Source organism: Bos grunniens, chromosome 5 (genome assembly GCF_055505025.1).
Source record: "Bos grunniens cultivar Pamir isolate PY7600 chromosome 5, Bosgru_T2T1.0, whole genome shotgun sequence".
NCBI lineage: Eukaryota > Metazoa > Chordata > Mammalia > Artiodactyla > Bovidae > Bos > Bos grunniens.
The window spans coordinates 84,192,125-84,209,774 of NC_141169.1; the positions used below are offsets into that span (position 1 = coordinate 84,192,125).

The window sequence follows — 17,650 nt, forward strand, 5'->3', positions numbered from 1 at the left end:
TCCCTCTTCTTCTTTCTTCCTTTCTGTTGGAGTGGTTAAGTTTGTATTTTCTCCCCATTTTTACTTTTCTTCTGGTTTAGAAGCTATAGATCCTGTTCCTATTCTTTTGCAAGTGCCCATATGGTCTTGTCATACATTTCAGCTATATCTTCTTTTTTACACAACTTGAAAATATTTCTTTCTCTCATGGGAGAAAAATACTTCAGAATGCTTTGATTATTCTCTGCTATTCTACTTCCCATCTTTTTTTTTAGGGGGCAATAGTTGTCTAGACCCATAGTTCTGAGTTTATTCTTTAAATTACTTATGTCATCTAAGTTATGATGTATCACTTTTTTCCTGAAAATTTAGTTCCTAAAATTATTTTTCAGTTATTAATTATATTAATGTATTTTACCTTTTGTTCTACTTGCTTTTATTTCTTGCATTTCACTCCTCTCTGGGTTCACTTTTCTTTTTGCTGAAATTTTTTCTTTAGTCTGTTCAATGAGGTTATAAATCTTATTAATCTTTATATGGGGATGTCTTCATTTTACCTCCTTTTTTAACTGATACTTTATGTATGAAATGCCAGCTTGACAATTCTTTTTCTTTAGTATTTTAAAGTTATAACAATTATTTTCTGTTGTATCTTGCCGTTAAGAATTATTATTCTTTATTGGCCTTTTTTGCTTACTTTCTGATAATTTTGTAGATTTTTTTCTTTTGTCTTTGATGTCCTAAAGTTTCACTACAATGTGTTTACAAGTAATTTTTAATTTTATTTTTCCCACTTGACACTTAGGGTATACTTTTAATCAGAATACTTATATTTTTCTTCAATTCTGGAAAATTTTCAGCCATCTTCCTTCAAATATTTATCTTTTCCTCTTACCTCTCTTCTGGAACTCCTATTAGATGGGTGTCGAATCCTCTTAATTCATCTCCCTTATCTCTTAACTTTCCTTTTATAACTTGCCTTTTGAAATCTGTCCTGCTTCCTAGATTGATTTTTTTGGTACTGTCTATAAGTCACCACATTTTCTTAGAATGTGTGTGTAGTATTTTACCTTCATGAATTATATTTTTATTTAAATGATTATAATTTTGTTTCTCAGATTTCTATTGATTCTTTTGCATGGCCACATTTTCTTCATTTGTATCTGCCCTCTTTTATGTATAGTGTCTTCTTTGGTATATAATTGTTTTCTTAACTCTTTGAGGATCGGAAACACACTGATTTAAAAGTTATTTTGAAATTGTACTGCTACTTGCATTTTTTTGGTGATGAAGTGCCTCCTGGCTTTTCAGTATGATGGATGGTTTTCTTAATGTCAGTTTTTCTCTTGTGCTTTGAAATTTAAATATGCAGGTTCTTCTTGAGTGGAAATATTTTTCTTATTCTCTCTCTGCATTCTCTCATTTTCTTTATTAGTTTTATGGTTGCTTCCACCTTGCTCATCTCAACAAGTCCAGAGCCAGATCTGATAGTGAGGGCTGAGAATTTGTGTCCTCCGCTAATTTGAGGCTTTGGCCATGGAGATTGCAGGTGGTTGAGTCCAGTTCTGTCTGTGTGCTTCCTCTCTTTCCTCCTATCACTCACTCACTGCACAGCCGGGGCTGGAACAGGGGTCACAATATGTTTAAGGTTCCTTTAAGAGATGGAGACACCTTGCTTTAGTCTCTGCTTTTGTGTCTTTAGTTTAGTTCCCTGCCATATGCTTTCGGTCCCCATTGTCTTGCCAGTACTGAATATTATCCTTGCTTATCACTGTGCTTCTTATTTCGTTCCTGGTTTTTGTTATGTTTTAGGTATGTCTTTTTTAAATATATATTTTGTTTATCATGGGTGCATATGATAAAATTCACACAAAAAGTTTTTAATAAAGGGAAATTAATAAGTTTGAGTGATTAAAGGACCTGCGTCTGCCTACAATGCAGGAGACCCGGTTTCAGTCCCTGGGTTGGAAAGCTCTCCTGGAGGAGGAAATGGCAACCCACTCCAGTACTCTTGCCTGGAAAATCCCATGGACGGAGGAGCCTGGTAGGCTGCAGTCCATGGGGTCACAAAGAGTCGGACACAACTGAGCGACTTCACTTTCACTTTCACCCATCTCCCAGTACAGAATTGTAATTTGGTCTAAACTGAAAAAATCAGTTTTATTTGCCACAGATGGGATGCTTGAGGTGAAAAGACAACAATAAGGTTTCAACAGTTTTGGAGGTCAAAAGAGAAGACTCATTTTCTTGACTATCATTGCCTCATCATTAGGGGAGGTGGGCTCTGCAAATAAGGTTAATGTATAGTCATTCTCAGTCAAGACTGTTAATTTTCTTCATCATCATTCCATTAGCTATCACCAGTTTTTAATTTATTTTTAATTGGAAGATAATTGCTTTACAATATTGTGTTGGTCTCTGCTGTACAACATTGAGAATCGGTCATAACTATCTATGTATATATATATCCCCTTTCCTCGTGAGCCTCCCTCGCAGCCCCCCATCCTTCCCCTCTAGGTCATCACAGAGCACCAAGCAGGGCTCCCTGTGTTATGGAGCAACTTCCCACTCTATCCGTTTTACATATGGTAGTGTATATATGTCAAAGCTACTTTCTCAATGTGTCCTACCCTCTCCTTCCCCTGCTGTGTCCACAAGATCATTCTCTACATCTGCATCTCCACCATCATTCATTTGTAAGCCATCTGGAAGAGTTTGAAGCAGAGGCATTTGTAGTTGCTCCCAGAGTTGCACTTTCTTAAATAACTAAACACCTGAATACAATATCCTCTAAACAGCAAGAGAAAAAAAAACAAAACCCAATACTTCTAAAAAGAAAATGCAGATATATTTATGCTTGGACTGGACTTGTAAATTGAGCCCTTGAAGCTCAACTCAATTTTAGTTTGCTGAAGAAGTCTGAGCTCAAAATAAATATTTTATTATTGCTGTTAAGGACAACAGAATAATTTAGAAGATGTTGAGTCACAATTTGGAAAGAAATTCACACCACATTTTGATGTGTAGAAATCATGTTTTACATTTCTGTGGGTGCCCCTAGAAGCTATGTCAGTGAATCCTATTCCTAAGACATTTTGTCGAAAAGAAACAGATGGGGTTAGAATTTAAAATAGGCACACAAGAAAACATATCTCTGGAATTTGGAGTAAGTTTATGAACTTTGGAGGTGCGCTGAATTTGGATGTGGTGGCTAAATTCTGGATTATAGGTTTATCCACTTGGCTCCACTCCCTTGCAAGAGTTGAATCTGGAGGTAAGATCAAGGTGCTTCATAACGGAATACATTCCGCACTTTTCTAGAGTCACTGAATCTCTTAAATTGTAGTTCTTTTGTTGATGTGGTCTTGATTGATCATACTAATAACAGTGAATAATTATGCTGATGTATATGGATAAAGCTTATTTATTGAAATATAGTTGATTTACAATGTTGTGTTAGATTCTAGTGTAAAGTGATCCAGTTATATATAAATATATTCGTTTTCATTATGGTTTATTATAGAATGTTGAATATGGTTCCCTGTGTTTTTCAGTAGGACTTTGTTGTTTATCTGTTTTATATATGGTAGTTTTTATCTGCTAATCTCAAACTCCTAATTTATTCCTCCCCCACCCTGTGCCTGTTTTTGTAACCATAAGTTTGTTTTCCATGTCTGTGTTTCTGTTAAAACATTGTAAATAAATTCATTTGTGTCATATTTTAGATTCCACATACAAATGATATCATATGGTATTTGTCTTTTTCTGTCGGACTTGAACTTCACTTAGTAATGGTAATCTCTAGGTCCATTCATGTTGTGGCAGATGATACTATTTCATTCTTTTCTGTCTGAGTAGCATTCCATCATGCATCTATATGACATCTTCTTGGATAAAGTTTACTTAAATATTTGTTGGATAGTTTTTGTAGTATTAAAAAATTCATATATGATGCAGTTCCCTGGTGGTGTAGTGCCTGTATGAATTTTACAAAAAAGAGTCACACAGGAAATGATAAACCGCAGGAAGGAGGAAGAAGAAAGCTAAGGGAGGAAGGTGCCAGATGCCACTAATGTTCAAGTAATAGTTAAAAAAAATAGCCAAAATGTAGAATTAAAGGTAAACATTAGTGTATGATTTTAGGGTGCTATGATTTGTATAGATCAGTTAATACTTTCAGAACAATTTAGAGATATGATGGCTTGCTCTTGTCTCTCTTTGCAGGTCATTTAAGTTTTTCCTATTCTGTACAGAGAGAAATTGTAATGTGGTAAAGATTAGAAAATGTAGTTGATAATAAAAAAGAACAAATTTGAGTTTAAGAATTTAGTTTAGCTGTTCTCTCATAAAGCCAAAATACCCTTCTTTGTGAGTCAGTCATGAAAAAGCATCTGCTGATGGGTGTTATCCTCTCAACACCTCTGATTTTGGGACTCATGGGGTTTTATTTCATAATTGTCTTTGCAAATACTTGATTAGAGTTGGAGGTAGGAGTAGGGGTTGGTGGAACTGAAGAAGGGATGCTCTTTGCAAAGATTTAAGTAAATGGGAAAAGGCAATGGCACCCCACTCCAGTACTCTTGCCTGGAAAATCCCATGGATGGAGGAGCCTGGTGGGCTGCAGTCCATGGAGTCGCCAAGAGTCGGACATGACTGAGCGACTTCACTTTCACTTTTCACTTTCATGCATTGGAGAAGGAAATGGCAACCCACTCCAGTGTTCTTGCCTGGAGAATCCCAGGGACCGGGGAGCCTGGTGGGCTGCCATCTATGGGGTCGCACAGAGTCGGACACGACTGAAGTGACTCAGCAGCTAATTTAAGTAAATATTTACTGTATTAGTTATTTCATTAAATGATTTTATTATAAAATACTTTTACTTTTTAATGTTTTAGTGCTTATTTACAAATATTTCCAAGATTAAGCACACCATAATATTTCCCTTTCTTTTTATGATAGGTTTGTAACCAAGTTACTGGAAGACCTTATCTTCTTTGTTGCTGATGTACCTAACAACGGACAAGACGTTCTAGACGTGCTTATCACCAAGCCAAACCGAGAACGTCAGAAGTTAATGAGGGAACAGAACATATTGGCACAGGTGACTTTGCATATTGTATCTTTTGAATTATAGTATCAGGAAAGTTCTTGTATTAGTTACCTATTGATGTATAACAAATTACCCCTAAACTTAGTGTCAAAAGCCAGCAGATACTTAGGTTTTCTGTGGACTAGGAATCTGGGGGTGGTTTAGGTGGGCAGTTCTTGCTCACGGTGTTTCACAGGCTGCAGTCAAGGTCTTGGCTGGGTTGTGGTCATCTCGAGGCTCAAACAGGGGAGGATTTATTACTCAGCTCACTCACTTGGGCCTCTCCACAGGGCTGCCTCAAGACCAGGCAGGTTGTGTTCCTTAGAAGTGAGGGATCCAAGACAGAAGAAGAGAGGGCCTCCAGGTGGAGGTCATAGTCTTTTTGTAACCTCATCTTAGAAATTCTAATATCTCATCATTTCTACCTTGTTCTCTTAGTTAGAAGTGAGCCAATAATTCCAACTCACAGTCAGTAAGACAGGATTCCATAAGAGAGTAATTCCAGGAGGCAGGGTTCACTGAGAGCTATCTTGGAGACAGCCTGCCACAGACCTCTGAAAAACCTACATGGTCAAACTGTTTCCAGAAAACATGCTGTAATAATGTTCTAAGTAGAATTTCCAGGGGAGCTTGGAAGCTGCCATTTCCATCTGCTTCCTCCTCTTCCCCCATTTTCCCCTCAAAAAGTAGGGCAGTCTATTCATTAGTCACAAGTGCTCTTTACAGTATTCTAGTTTTTTCCCTGGAAGTCTAGAAATGCTCCTATGCTATGTCTTCCTGAAGTTGTTCATCATGTGCCGGCAAATTAATTTACTCCCTAATACTATGCACGTTTGGACATGCCTACCTTCGTGCATTCTTTTTATTCTGTTAATTGCTATATAAGTAATGGGCTTCTGCCTTAACTGTGGACTGTAGGAAGATCCTTAAAAAATAAAATTTATGTTATTAATATACCTGCTATTGTAGAGTTGGGAAAGGAAAATAGTAGACATTATCAGTTAATATTCTGTAGCTGATTGTCAGAATATATAAAATCAACAGTTTTCTCAAATAAAATAAAGGTTGCAAATCTAATGAGACAAAGTCTTTTCTAACATTAGCATTTCTTTTGTATAAAACATTTGATTTCAAGGACTATTAGAACCTTGAATGATTTATTATTTCAACCAATATATGTCAAATATTTTACTTCAGTATAATAAATAGAAAATTCACAGTTTAGTGAATATAGAATTATTGAAGAAACTTTAATTCATATTTTATTTCATGGACTACAGAGGATAATTCTGCTTTCTTGTATGACTCCTCATGTCTTTGCCTAGGTGCTCTTTTATAAATAATTTACTCATCCTGCCAGTTCATCTCCAGGTGATCCTACCTGCTGTCTTCTTGCCTAAAAAGAGTCATGCTCCTCAATGCTTTTTAAATACTTCCCAACTGCTAATTTTCTTACAAGAAGAATCTGAGTCACTGGGTATCACCAGGTGCCCATATGGCTCCTTATTTGTTTTGAATGCTGATACATTCATTGATTTGGTCACATCTTTATGTATACAAATAATAAGTTAATTCTTTTACTAAGAGGTTTGAAAGCAATATTTGGAGGTAGTCAGTTTTAGATGAAAAGTAAATTTCCTTATAGTGTTTTGATTTTCCTTATAGTGTTTTGATTTTTAGAAATTTATAGGGAATAACAGAAGTAGTTGTTTGACTTCAAAGCCCATTGAAGTCAAACTATATTTTAGTGCATCTGAATATGTTCATGTAACTTGGTAAAACTTAAAATCTTTAAAATTTTATTATTTTTAACCAAATATTTATTTATTTACGTTAAGTCCTTATTGGTTACTTTAAATATAGCAGTATGTACGTGTCAGTTCCAAACCCCCAATTTAGCCCTCCCTCCCACCTTCCACCAGGTAACCATAGTTCATTTTCTAGTCTGTGAGTCTGTTTCTGTTTTGAAAATAAATTCACTTGTATAATTTTTTTTAGGTTCTGCATATAAGTGATATCATATGATTTTTTTCTTTTTCTGTCTGACTTATTAGGGAAGTTGAACACTTCCCAAATATTTTTTATTTTAATAAAATAGAATTTCTAAACAAAATGAAGCATTTTATTTAAATATTGTTTTGTCATTTAATTTAGGGAATATTTTTAGCAGTATTTTTCTGTCCCTTAATATGTTGGTCTTATATCCCCCCCAAAAATCTTTCTTTTATTTTTTTACTTTACACTGCTGCTGCTGCTGCTAAGTCGCTTCAGTCGTGTCCGACTCTGTGCAACCCCATAGATGGCAGCCCACCAGGCTCCCCCATCCCTGGGATTCTCCAGGCAAGAACACTGGAGTGGGTTGCCGTTTCCTTCTCCAATGTGTGAAAGTGAAAAGTGAAAGTGAAGTCGCTCAGTTGTGCCCAACTCTTAGCGAGCCCATGGACTACAGCCTACCAGGCTCCTCCGTACCTGGGATTTTCCAGGCAAGAGTACTGGAGTGGGGTGCCATTGCCTTCTCCACTAATTCTACTCAAATATTACAAAAGCCTTTTTGAGTCAACGTTTTTTGTTATAAAAAAATTAAAAAGTTCTAAACATGCACCTCCATTCATCAGAATAAGTCATAGTTGTTGTTGTTTTCTTAATAGGTATTTGGGATTCTTAAAGCACCCTTTAAGGAGAAAGCAGGAGAAGGCTCAATGTTGAGACTGGAAGATCTGGGGGATCAAAGATACGCCCCCTATAAGTACATGCTGAGGCTGTGCTACCGTGTGCTGAGACATTCGCAGCAGGACTACCGGAAAAATCAGGTTCAAGGATGGCCCGCCTTTTTATCTTTTTAACATCTAAAGTATGGGCGAAGTTGTTTGGTTACAGTTCCAAGACATATAAATTAGGAATGGGAAATTCTTCTTTGCAGTGAAATGCTCTTGGTCATTTGTGTGTGTTCCAAAACGTTTCTTTTATAATTGAAATATTTTATAACACACAAAAATGACCTGTAAATGTATTTAAAATGACATACATATTTATTATTCCTTGTAAAATTAGAATTGTTGGGGGAAGATGTCTGAGTCCTCATGTGTGCATGGTATTAGCTCCTGATGGGAAGGAGGCATGCTGGATATATTATGTAAAGAGGAATGAGACATTTCTTGGCATTTCTAGAAACACGTGACATACCCCATCATGTGTAGGCTAAAGAGTTCATTGTCTGGTGGAAAAAATATGATGTGCATCTGAAATGTAAGGCAGAGTCATGGAGTGGGTAGGGGAGATAAAACAGTATTGTGGGAATTCAGGAGAGAGAGGAGCTCAGCTCAGGTAACCCAGGAAGGGTGCTTGGAGAAGGAAGCATTTGAATACAATAAGAATCATTAAAAAAAAAAAAAAAAAACAGAATCATTTTCAGAAATTGTATGGGAACTGGCATTTTAGTGAACAAATTTCTGAAAAGAGAATAATGGATCCTAGAAGGGCAGTTTCATCGCAAGATACACCTAACCATGGAGGACAGGGAACCCAGGTGTATCCAGGGATATAGCTTAAAGTTGCCAACTCATGTAGAATTTCATCTCATTTTTGTCTTAAAATATAATATAATATACAGTGGGCTCAGTAATATATGTGTGCTTAATACAAAATTGTTTTCAATTAATTAGCATTTGGTAAGTTAGTGTCCTATGTTTCTCTTACATAGTTGGAGAGATGAGTGCATAGTCAGGAAACTTCGGTGATGAGTTTAGTCCATCTGGAAGGATGGTTGTGGGAGTGAGCTGGAAAGGCATGTGGGCTGAGCTGTGGAGGGCTGAGGATGTCTGACCCGGAGGCTGGATGCTATTTGGGAATCAGTTCAATTCAGTCGCTCAGTCGTGTCTGAGTCTTTGTGACCCCACAGACTGCAGCACACCAGGCCTCCCTGTCCATCACCAACTCCGGGAATTTACTCAAACTCATGTTCATCGAGCTGGTAATGCCATCCAACCATCTCAAACTCTGTCATCCCTTCCTCCATCCACCTTGAATCTTTCCCATCATCAAGATCTTTTCAAATGAGTCAGTTTTTCACATCAGGTGGCCAAAGTATTGGAGTTTCAGCTTTAACATTAGTCCTTCCAATGAATATTCAGGACTGATTTCCTTTAGGATGGACTGGTTGGATCTCCTTGCCGTGCAAGGGACTCTCAAGAATCTTCTCCAATACTACAGTTCAAAAGCGTCAATTCTTTGGTGCTCAGCAAAGTAATCTCTGCTTTTTAATATGCTGTTTAGGTTGCTCATAACTTTTCTTCCAAGGAGTAAGCATCTTTTAATTTCATGGCTGCAGTCACCATCTGCAGTGATTTTGGAGCCCCCCAAAATAAAGTCTGTCACTGTTTGCAGTGTTTCCCATCTATTTGGCATGAAGTGATGGGAAAAGATGCCATGATCTTAGTTTTCTGAATGTTGAACTTTAAGCCAACTTTTCACTCTCCTCATTCACTTTCATCAAGAGGTTCTTTAGTTTTTTTTTTTCACTTTCTGCCATAAGGGTGGTGTCATCTGCATATCTGAGATTGTTGATATTTCTCCCGGTAATCTTGATTCCAGCTTGTGCTTCTTCCAGCCCAGAATTTCTCATGATGTACTCTGCTTGTAAGTTAAATAAGCAGGGTGACAATATATAGCCTTGACGTATTCCTTTTCCTATTTGGAACCAGTCTGTTGTTCCATGTCCAGTTCTAACTGTTGCTTCCTGACCTGCATACAGATTTCTCAGGAAGTACATCAGGTGGTCTGGTATTCCCATCTCTTGAAGAATTTTCCACAGTTTGTTGTGATACATACAGTCAAAGGCTTCGGCATAGTCAATAAAGCAGAAGTAGATGTTTTTTTCTGGAACTCTCTTGCTTTTTCTGTGAACCAGTGGATATTGGCAATTTGATCTCTGGTTGCTCTGCCTTTTCTAAATCCAGCTTGAATATCTGGAAGTTCACAGTTCACGTACTGTTGAAGCCTGGCTTGAAGAATTTTGAGCATTACTTTGCCAGTGTGTGAGATGAGTACAATTGTGCGGTAGTTTGAGCATTCTTTGGCATTGCTTTTGTTTGGGATTGGAATGAAAACTGATCTTTTCCAGTCCTGTGGCCACTGCTGAGTTTTCCAAATTTGCTGACATATTGAGTGCATCATCTTTTAGGATTTGAAATAGCTCAACTGTAATTCCATCACCTCTACTAGCTAAGACCCACTTGACTTCACATTCCAGGATGTCTGGTTCTAGGTGAGTGATCACACCTTCATGGTTATCTGGGTCATGAAGATCTTTATTTGTATAGTTCTTCTGTGTGTTCTTGCCACCTCTTCTTAATATCTTCTGCTTCTGTTAGGTCCATACCTTTTCTGTCCTTTATTGTGCCCATCTTTGTATGAAATGTTCTCTTAGTATCAGTAAGTTTTACTTAAGTCAGGAACACATTCTAGTCAGTAAATTTTCCCAGCATAGAAAACATCCCCAAGGAGAATCCCCAAGAAACTGAAGTGAACACTTTGGACTGTGGAGAAGGTTAAGCTTACCAGTTCTGAGATGTGGCTTGGAATAGAGAGGCAGGCTAGTGGGAAGGAGAAAAAGCAGGTAGAATCATACATGGGGGAAACGCCCTGGTGGCTCTCTCTTGCTCTAAGATTGGACCTTTCTGTTTCACATGGCTCTCCAGGACCTCACCTCCCATGTCAGCTCTTGTTTTCTCCTCACTGACGACTTTCCTGCTGCAACGGGCACTCTGTGATTACAGAACTCAGAAGACTGGGTTCCACCACCACGGAACCTTCCACTTGCTACTCCCATTGCTTCGATGACTTCTCTCCCCATGATTGCCTCATTTTTAAAAAAAATCATTTCCATTATTTCATCATTTTCATCATTTCTATCCCAGGTCAAATGTCACCTTTTCAGCACCTACCCCATCTAAATTTGTCAGCTTTTCCCATGCTTCTGCTTGTTTCATTTCACTTATCAATACCTAAAATGATCCTGTTTGTTAGCTCAATGACTGCCCTTTATCACTAGACATGAGCTCCATGGGAGCTTGTCTGTCTTGTTTACTGCCATACCCCTAGCTCTCAATTCTGTAACATGTGTTTGCTAAAAACAAGCACATCCTCTTATATAACCATACTATACAGCTGGAATGGCCTTCCAGAAATATCTATTGGATGAATCGGTGTGAGCAATAAAGTGACTAATCATATTACCTTACTGGACTTTTTTCCTGTTTACCTTTTTATTTGTGAGTTTTTTCACTGATTTTTTTTAAAGATGAAAAGTGCTAGGTAATTTTATCATCATTTTAAAAAGAAGATTTAATAGATCATTGTAGTATGTGTAAAAAAAAAGAAATAGCCTAGGTTCACCTGGGATCTTCATATAACAGTATGAAGCTCGTGCTTCATGAACAAAATGTCAGAGGGTCATTTTCCTTTCTGTAATTATGCCAAAATCCTGGGTTATGACTTTTAGTGAGTGTTTGAAGAGGGCCATCTGTTATACTGGTGAGATACTTAGTTATCATGTCATAAAAAATTGTGATTTTAATTAGGTTTATTTTTTTCTAATTTGTAAGTGTTAAGTACCATATTAAAAATTACTTCTAGACATGTAATTTTCTGTTATAATTAAAATGAGGTCTATATTAATATATTGGCAATTCCTTCCTCAAAAATTCTATTTATTTAAGAATTACTTATTTGCTTTTCTTTGGACAATAATTTTTAGTGCATTTCTCTTATGAATAAATTAATCATTGTTGCTGACCCTAATAGAACCTGTTATTTCTAAGCTGTTTGGCAGTGCATTCTGACAGTCCTTCTCCTTTGCAGGAATACATTGCTAAGAATTTCTGTGTCATGCAGTCCCAGATTGGCTATGATATTTTGGCAGAAGATACCATCACAGCTTTGTTGCACAACAACAGAAAACTACTAGAGAAACACATTACAGCAAAAGAAATAGAAACATTTGTTAGTTTACTCAGGAGAAATCGAGAGCCAAGGTTTGAAGTAGTTCATGCAGTCTTTTCTTGTGGGGATTATGGCTTATTGCTGTATTTTCAGAACTTTTGTACAGTTAGAATTCTTTCATGGACAAAACAATGTTGGACTTATTGCTATGATAATTATGTATCATCGTGAGTTATTATCTCATAGGACATCAAAGCCCTTTATAGATAATGTATTTAAATGTGGTTGATTTTCACTCTGATAACTTGTGTTTTTATAGTTCGCCATAGTTTTTTAGAATATGTCCATATATATATTAATACACTGTTTCATTTAAATCCTTGCACATTCTCCTGAAGTACACTGGTCATGAAATATTATCCATATATTAGAGATGCGAAAATAGAAGCCTACAAACCAACTAGAAAGAGAAGTTAGGGTTTCTGACTCCATGGCAAGTCGCCTTTCTCTTATACCATGCTGCCTTATCTGGGAGAAATGATTGCAGAGAAGTCAAGCAGCTTGACAAAATCTTCTTAATTAGCATGGCAAATAAGTGTTAGAAGATAGAATTAGGCCTCTGACTTGACCAGACCGAATTCATGTGCTGTCTGGCTGTTTTACTGAGTACAGTGTTAACTTTGATCTGGCTTTGTTTTGATACTGTACATATAACAAGTCACAGTGCTGTGGGATGAATATCAGCAAATAAGTAGAAGCAAGCTTATATCATTTTTGGAAACAAGATTTGTACTAAATACAAATAATTGGACATTTAATTTGTCTCTAATGATGCAGTAGGTAAGCAACACATTAGAAAACTGTTGCATGGAAATAATATTAAAAATATATCTAGACAGTTTCATTATATCCCAAAGTATATTATGGGTGGTGATTTTATAAGATGCTTTTTGCTAATGTTCAATTTAATTTTTTTTCTCTTGTCAGGTTTTTGGATTATTTATCAGATCTGTGTGTGTCTAATACCACCGCGATACCCGTAACTCAAGAACTCATCTGCAAATTTATGTTGAGCCCAGGCAATGCAGACATTCTCATTCAAACCAAGTAAGCCCAAATGATGGAGGCATCCTTTAATGTTCATTATTTGTAAGCAGGACAGTTCCTTGTCTTGTTTCTGAATGAACTTTTTCATAGATTTTTGTGTGTGTTATTTATTTCAAGACTGGTCTCAATGCAAGGAGACAACCCCATGGAGAGTGCCATCCTTTCAGATGACATTGATGAGGAAGAAGTTTGGCTCTACTGGATTGACAGCAACAAGGAACCTCATGGCAAAGCCATCAGGCACCTTGCCCAGGAGGCAAAGGAGGGCACCAAGGCTGATTTGGAAGTCCTTACCTATTACAGGTTAAGTATCATGGAGAACCATAATTCTCAGTCTCACATATTGAGAGGTGATTCTCAGAAATCTGTAAATCTGTGAAGTCAGATGTATGTGAAGAAACTTAAGAAGTTATATCAGAACTAAGGTAGCTGAAATACTTAGTATTATTTAAAATATTCACAATAAATGTAAACATCTGTGTTTTCTACATATATCACTTGCTATTTTCTCATTTTCTCCTAGTTTGGAACTGTTGTGCAGCAATGGAGTTTTTCCTCTTGTTGATTGGTGTGGGTGCAGATAATTGAGTTGAGAGGGAGATAGAACTGGGGCCAGGGAAACTGATTTGGTTGTAGAGGTGGCCTCAGAGAAGGTTAGCCAGTAGTTATGTATATACTGCTTATGGTCATGTAGAGACCTAGGACCTTGGACAAACTGGTGTCTATAGTTGTAAAAGTTCAGTGGTGGCATATAGTAGTTGAAGTTTCAGTGGTGGTTGATGTAGTCAGTATAGTGAGAGCAAGAACCGAGTTGGTGTTTTTTGAGTCTAAGGCATGGAAACCCAAAGCAGAAACCAAGACTGGGCCTAAATCACAAAATCTGAGAAAGACAGAGAATTCCTTGTGTCCCCTGATCTCTACAGCTACAGAATCAAAGGCTACTTTCTGTATCTTGGCGGCTGATGAGTCAAAGTGTACTGATGCCATTTGGACTGCTCACTTGAATAATCATTGATCATTTGGGGACTGAATAAGTCTGCACTTGGAATGTAGACATGAGAGCCTGGAACTGAGTGAGCCTGGGCAAGGCAGAAGAGATGGTTTCACGAGAGCTGTTATCCGTAGCCTTTGGGCTTAGTGTATTTGTAATCCTAGGAAACCAAGAACCTAGAGCCTGATGGCAGTCTCCACCAGAAACTTGTTGCTAGAACAAGTGAGAGAAATTGCAACTGCATGGCCATAGAAGTGACCTCATCTACGTGCCATTCAATCACTTAACCCACTACCACAATGTCCAGTATCACATACACTTGGAAATATTAGAAACATAAAAGTAGATGTGGATTGATACTAATACGTAGACTTTATCCGGATAAGACAAATAATGTAATACATTTACTATTTTTAAGGTACCAGCTAAATCTCTTTGCAAGAATGTGCTTGGATCGCCAGTATCTGGCCATAAACCAGATTTCTACACAGCTCTCTGTTGATTTGATCCTGCGATGTATGTCAGATGAGAGCCTGCCTTTTGACCTCCGAGCATCTTTTTGTCGCCTCATGCTCCACATGCATGTTGACCGGGATCCCCAGGAGTCCGTAGTGCCTGTTCGCTATGCCCGGCTCTGGACAGAAATCCCCACGAAGATCACAATTCATGAGTATGTTTGGGAGCATTTCTCGATGACTTTAAATTCAGCTGATGAACTCAAAATCAAATGTCTTCAATTTCTTAAAAAATTTATTTTATTGAAGTATGATGGTTGATTTACAATGTTGTATTAATTTCTACTATACAGAAAACTGATTCAGTTACACACACACACACACACATATATATATATATATGTATTCTTTTTCATACTTTTTTCATATGGTTTGTCACAGGATATTGGATATCGTTCCCTGTACTATACAGTAGGATCTAGTTTTTTTTAATCCATTTTATATATAATAGTTTGCATCTGTTAATCCTAAACTCCTAATCCATCCCTCCCCCAAATGTCTTCAATTTTGAAATGGAATATAAGGAAAAGCATTTCTGTGTTCAAATTTGGCTTCTTTAACCTTCCAAATGCAAATGAGATACTCTTTTTGGAAAGTAAAATGACAGCTTTTGATAATAGAAATGTTATTCTGGAAACCAGTAAACACAAAACGTGTTAATAATAGGAGCAAAAATTTGTTAAGTCTTTAATATTATGGTAGACTTTGATTTAAGTGCTTTACATGTAGTAACTCATTTCAAAACAGGCCCATTTTACAGATGTTCAGCTCAGTTCAGTCGCTCAGTCGTGTCCAACTCTTTGCGACTCCATGAATCGTAGCACACCAGGCCTCCCTGTCCATCACCAACTCCCGGAGTTCACTCAGACTCACGTCCATCGAGTCAGTGATGCCATCCAGCCATCTCATCCTCTGTCGTCCCCTTCTCCTCCTGCCCCTAATCCCTCCCAGCATCAGAGTCTTTTCCAATGAGTCAACTCTTCGCATGAGGTGGCCAAAGTACTGGAGTTTCAGCTTTAGCATCATTCCTTCCAAAGAAATCCCAGGGCTGATCTCCTTCAGAATGGACTGGTTGGATCTCCTTGCAGTCCAAGGGACTCTTAAGAGTCTTCTTCAACACCACAGTTCAAAAGCATCAATTCTTCGGCACTCAGCTTTCTTCACAGTCCAACTCTCACATCTATACATGACCACAGGAAAAACCATAGCCTTGACTAGACAGACCTTTGTTGGCAAAGTAATGTCTCTGCTTTTCAACATGCTATCTATGTTGGTCATAATTTTCCTTCCAAGGAGTAAGTGTCTTCTAATTTCATGGCTGCAATCACCATCTGCAGTGATTTTGGTGCCCCAAAAATAAAGTCTGACACTGTTTCCACTGTTTCCCCATCTATTTCCCATGAAGTGATGGGACCAGATGCCATGATCTTCGTTTTCTGAATGTTGAACTTTAAGTCAACTTTTTCACTCTCCTCTTTCACTTTCATCAAAAGGCTTTTTAGTTCCTCTTCACTTTCTGCCATAAGGGTGGTGTCATCTGCATATCTGAGGTTATTGATATTTCTCTCGGCAGTCTTGATTCCAGCTTGTGCTTCTTCCAGCCCAGCGTTTCTCATGATGTACTCTGCATATAAGTTAAATAAGCAGAGTGACAATATACAGCCTTGACGTACTCCTTTTCCTATTTGGAACCAGTCTGTTGTTCCATGTCCAGTTCTAACTGTTGCTTCCTGACCTGTATATAGGTTTCTCAAGAGGCAGGTCAGGTGGTCTGGTATTCCCATCTCTTTCAGAATTTTCTACAGTTTATTGTGATCCACACAGTCAGAGGACACAGCATCTAGAAAGGTTGATTAATTTAACCAAACTTAGAAATCAGGAGGTTAAAGTATATATATTTTGCAATTTAAATGACTACAATCAATTTAACTTCCTTCAAATTCTTTCTGTGTTCCCAGATATGATTCTATAACAGACTCTTCCAGAAATGATATGAAGAGGAAATTTGCACTGACAATGGAATTTGTTGAAGAATACTTGAAAGAAGTTGTAAATCAGCCTTTTCCTTTTGGAGATAAAGAAAAAAACAAACTGACATTTGAGGTAATTTCTTTTAAACAATCTGTAAAGTTATTCACTTTACACTGTCTAAAATTAGGTACATTGAACATCAAAGATTTTTTTCCCTCTAATACTTAGGATGTTTTGATAATTCGGTAGTTAAATTCCTGAAGGTATGATTTCCTCTGCCATTGATTAAAAGATAGATTTGATACTTTAATTATACCTGATATACAAAATATTTTATTTATAATTACGTTATATACTTTTTTCTTTGATTTTTTGATTTATTTGTGTAAACTTTATTGCATTTAATGGACAGAGAGTTTTGCATATTTATAATATATTTTGCATAAAAAAAATCTCCATTAAAGTGATGTTTTTAGCCTCATTAAACTAAATTGAAATTATAATATCACTTTGAGTGGATAGTGACAAAACTAGAGAGAAGATGCCATACCTGATACCTGGGGTATTAGGTACCTACTGCTGATGTGTAACAGATCACCCCCAAACCTAGCAGCCCAAAGCAACAAGCATGATTATCTCATGTTCTGTGGATCAGAAATCTGGTGGTTCTGGATCAGGGTCCCTCAGGAGGTGGTAAATCAAGCTGTTGCTGGGGTTACCGTCATCCGGGGTTAGATGATCTGCTTCTACGTTCACTTGTGTGGTTGTACTTCCTTGCTGGCTGTTGTCTGGACACCTCATTCTTCTTGCCATGTGGGCCTTTCCATAGGCTGCCTCAGTGTCCTCACAACCTGGTGCCTCGCTTCCCCTGGGGTAACTATTTGAAAGAGAGAAAGGGCCCAAGATGGAAGTTGCAGTCTTCTGTAACCTGAGGTTAGAAGTGTCTTGTCATCATTCTGCTGTATTTTGTTGGTGACACCGACTAAGCCTGGGGCAGTGTGGAAGGAGACCCTATGCTGGGGACCATTTTGGAAGCTGGCTGCCATGCCTAGTATATCC

General features: G+C 37.5%; 1 protein-coding gene across 3 annotated transcripts in view; it reads left to right on the forward strand.

Annotated features, from left to right (window-relative positions):
• ITPR2 (inositol 1,4,5-trisphosphate receptor type 2) overlaps positions 1-17,650 on the forward strand; it is a 586,442-nt gene that overhangs the window by 181,148 nt on the left and 387,644 nt on the right. For all 3 annotated transcript variants that reach the window (XM_086401652.1, XM_086401653.1, XM_086401654.1), the window contains 7 exons: positions 4,939-5,080; positions 7,717-7,878; positions 11,927-12,099; positions 12,995-13,114; positions 13,232-13,417; positions 14,524-14,775; positions 16,579-16,723. In XM_086401652.1, coding sequence (XP_086257778.1) covers positions 4,939-5,080; positions 7,717-7,878; positions 11,927-12,099; positions 12,995-13,114; positions 13,232-13,417; positions 14,524-14,775; positions 16,579-16,723 — 1,180 coding nt within the window. The remainder of the gene's footprint in view (positions 1-4,938; positions 5,081-7,716; positions 7,879-11,926; positions 12,100-12,994; positions 13,115-13,231; positions 13,418-14,523; positions 14,776-16,578; positions 16,724-17,650) is intronic.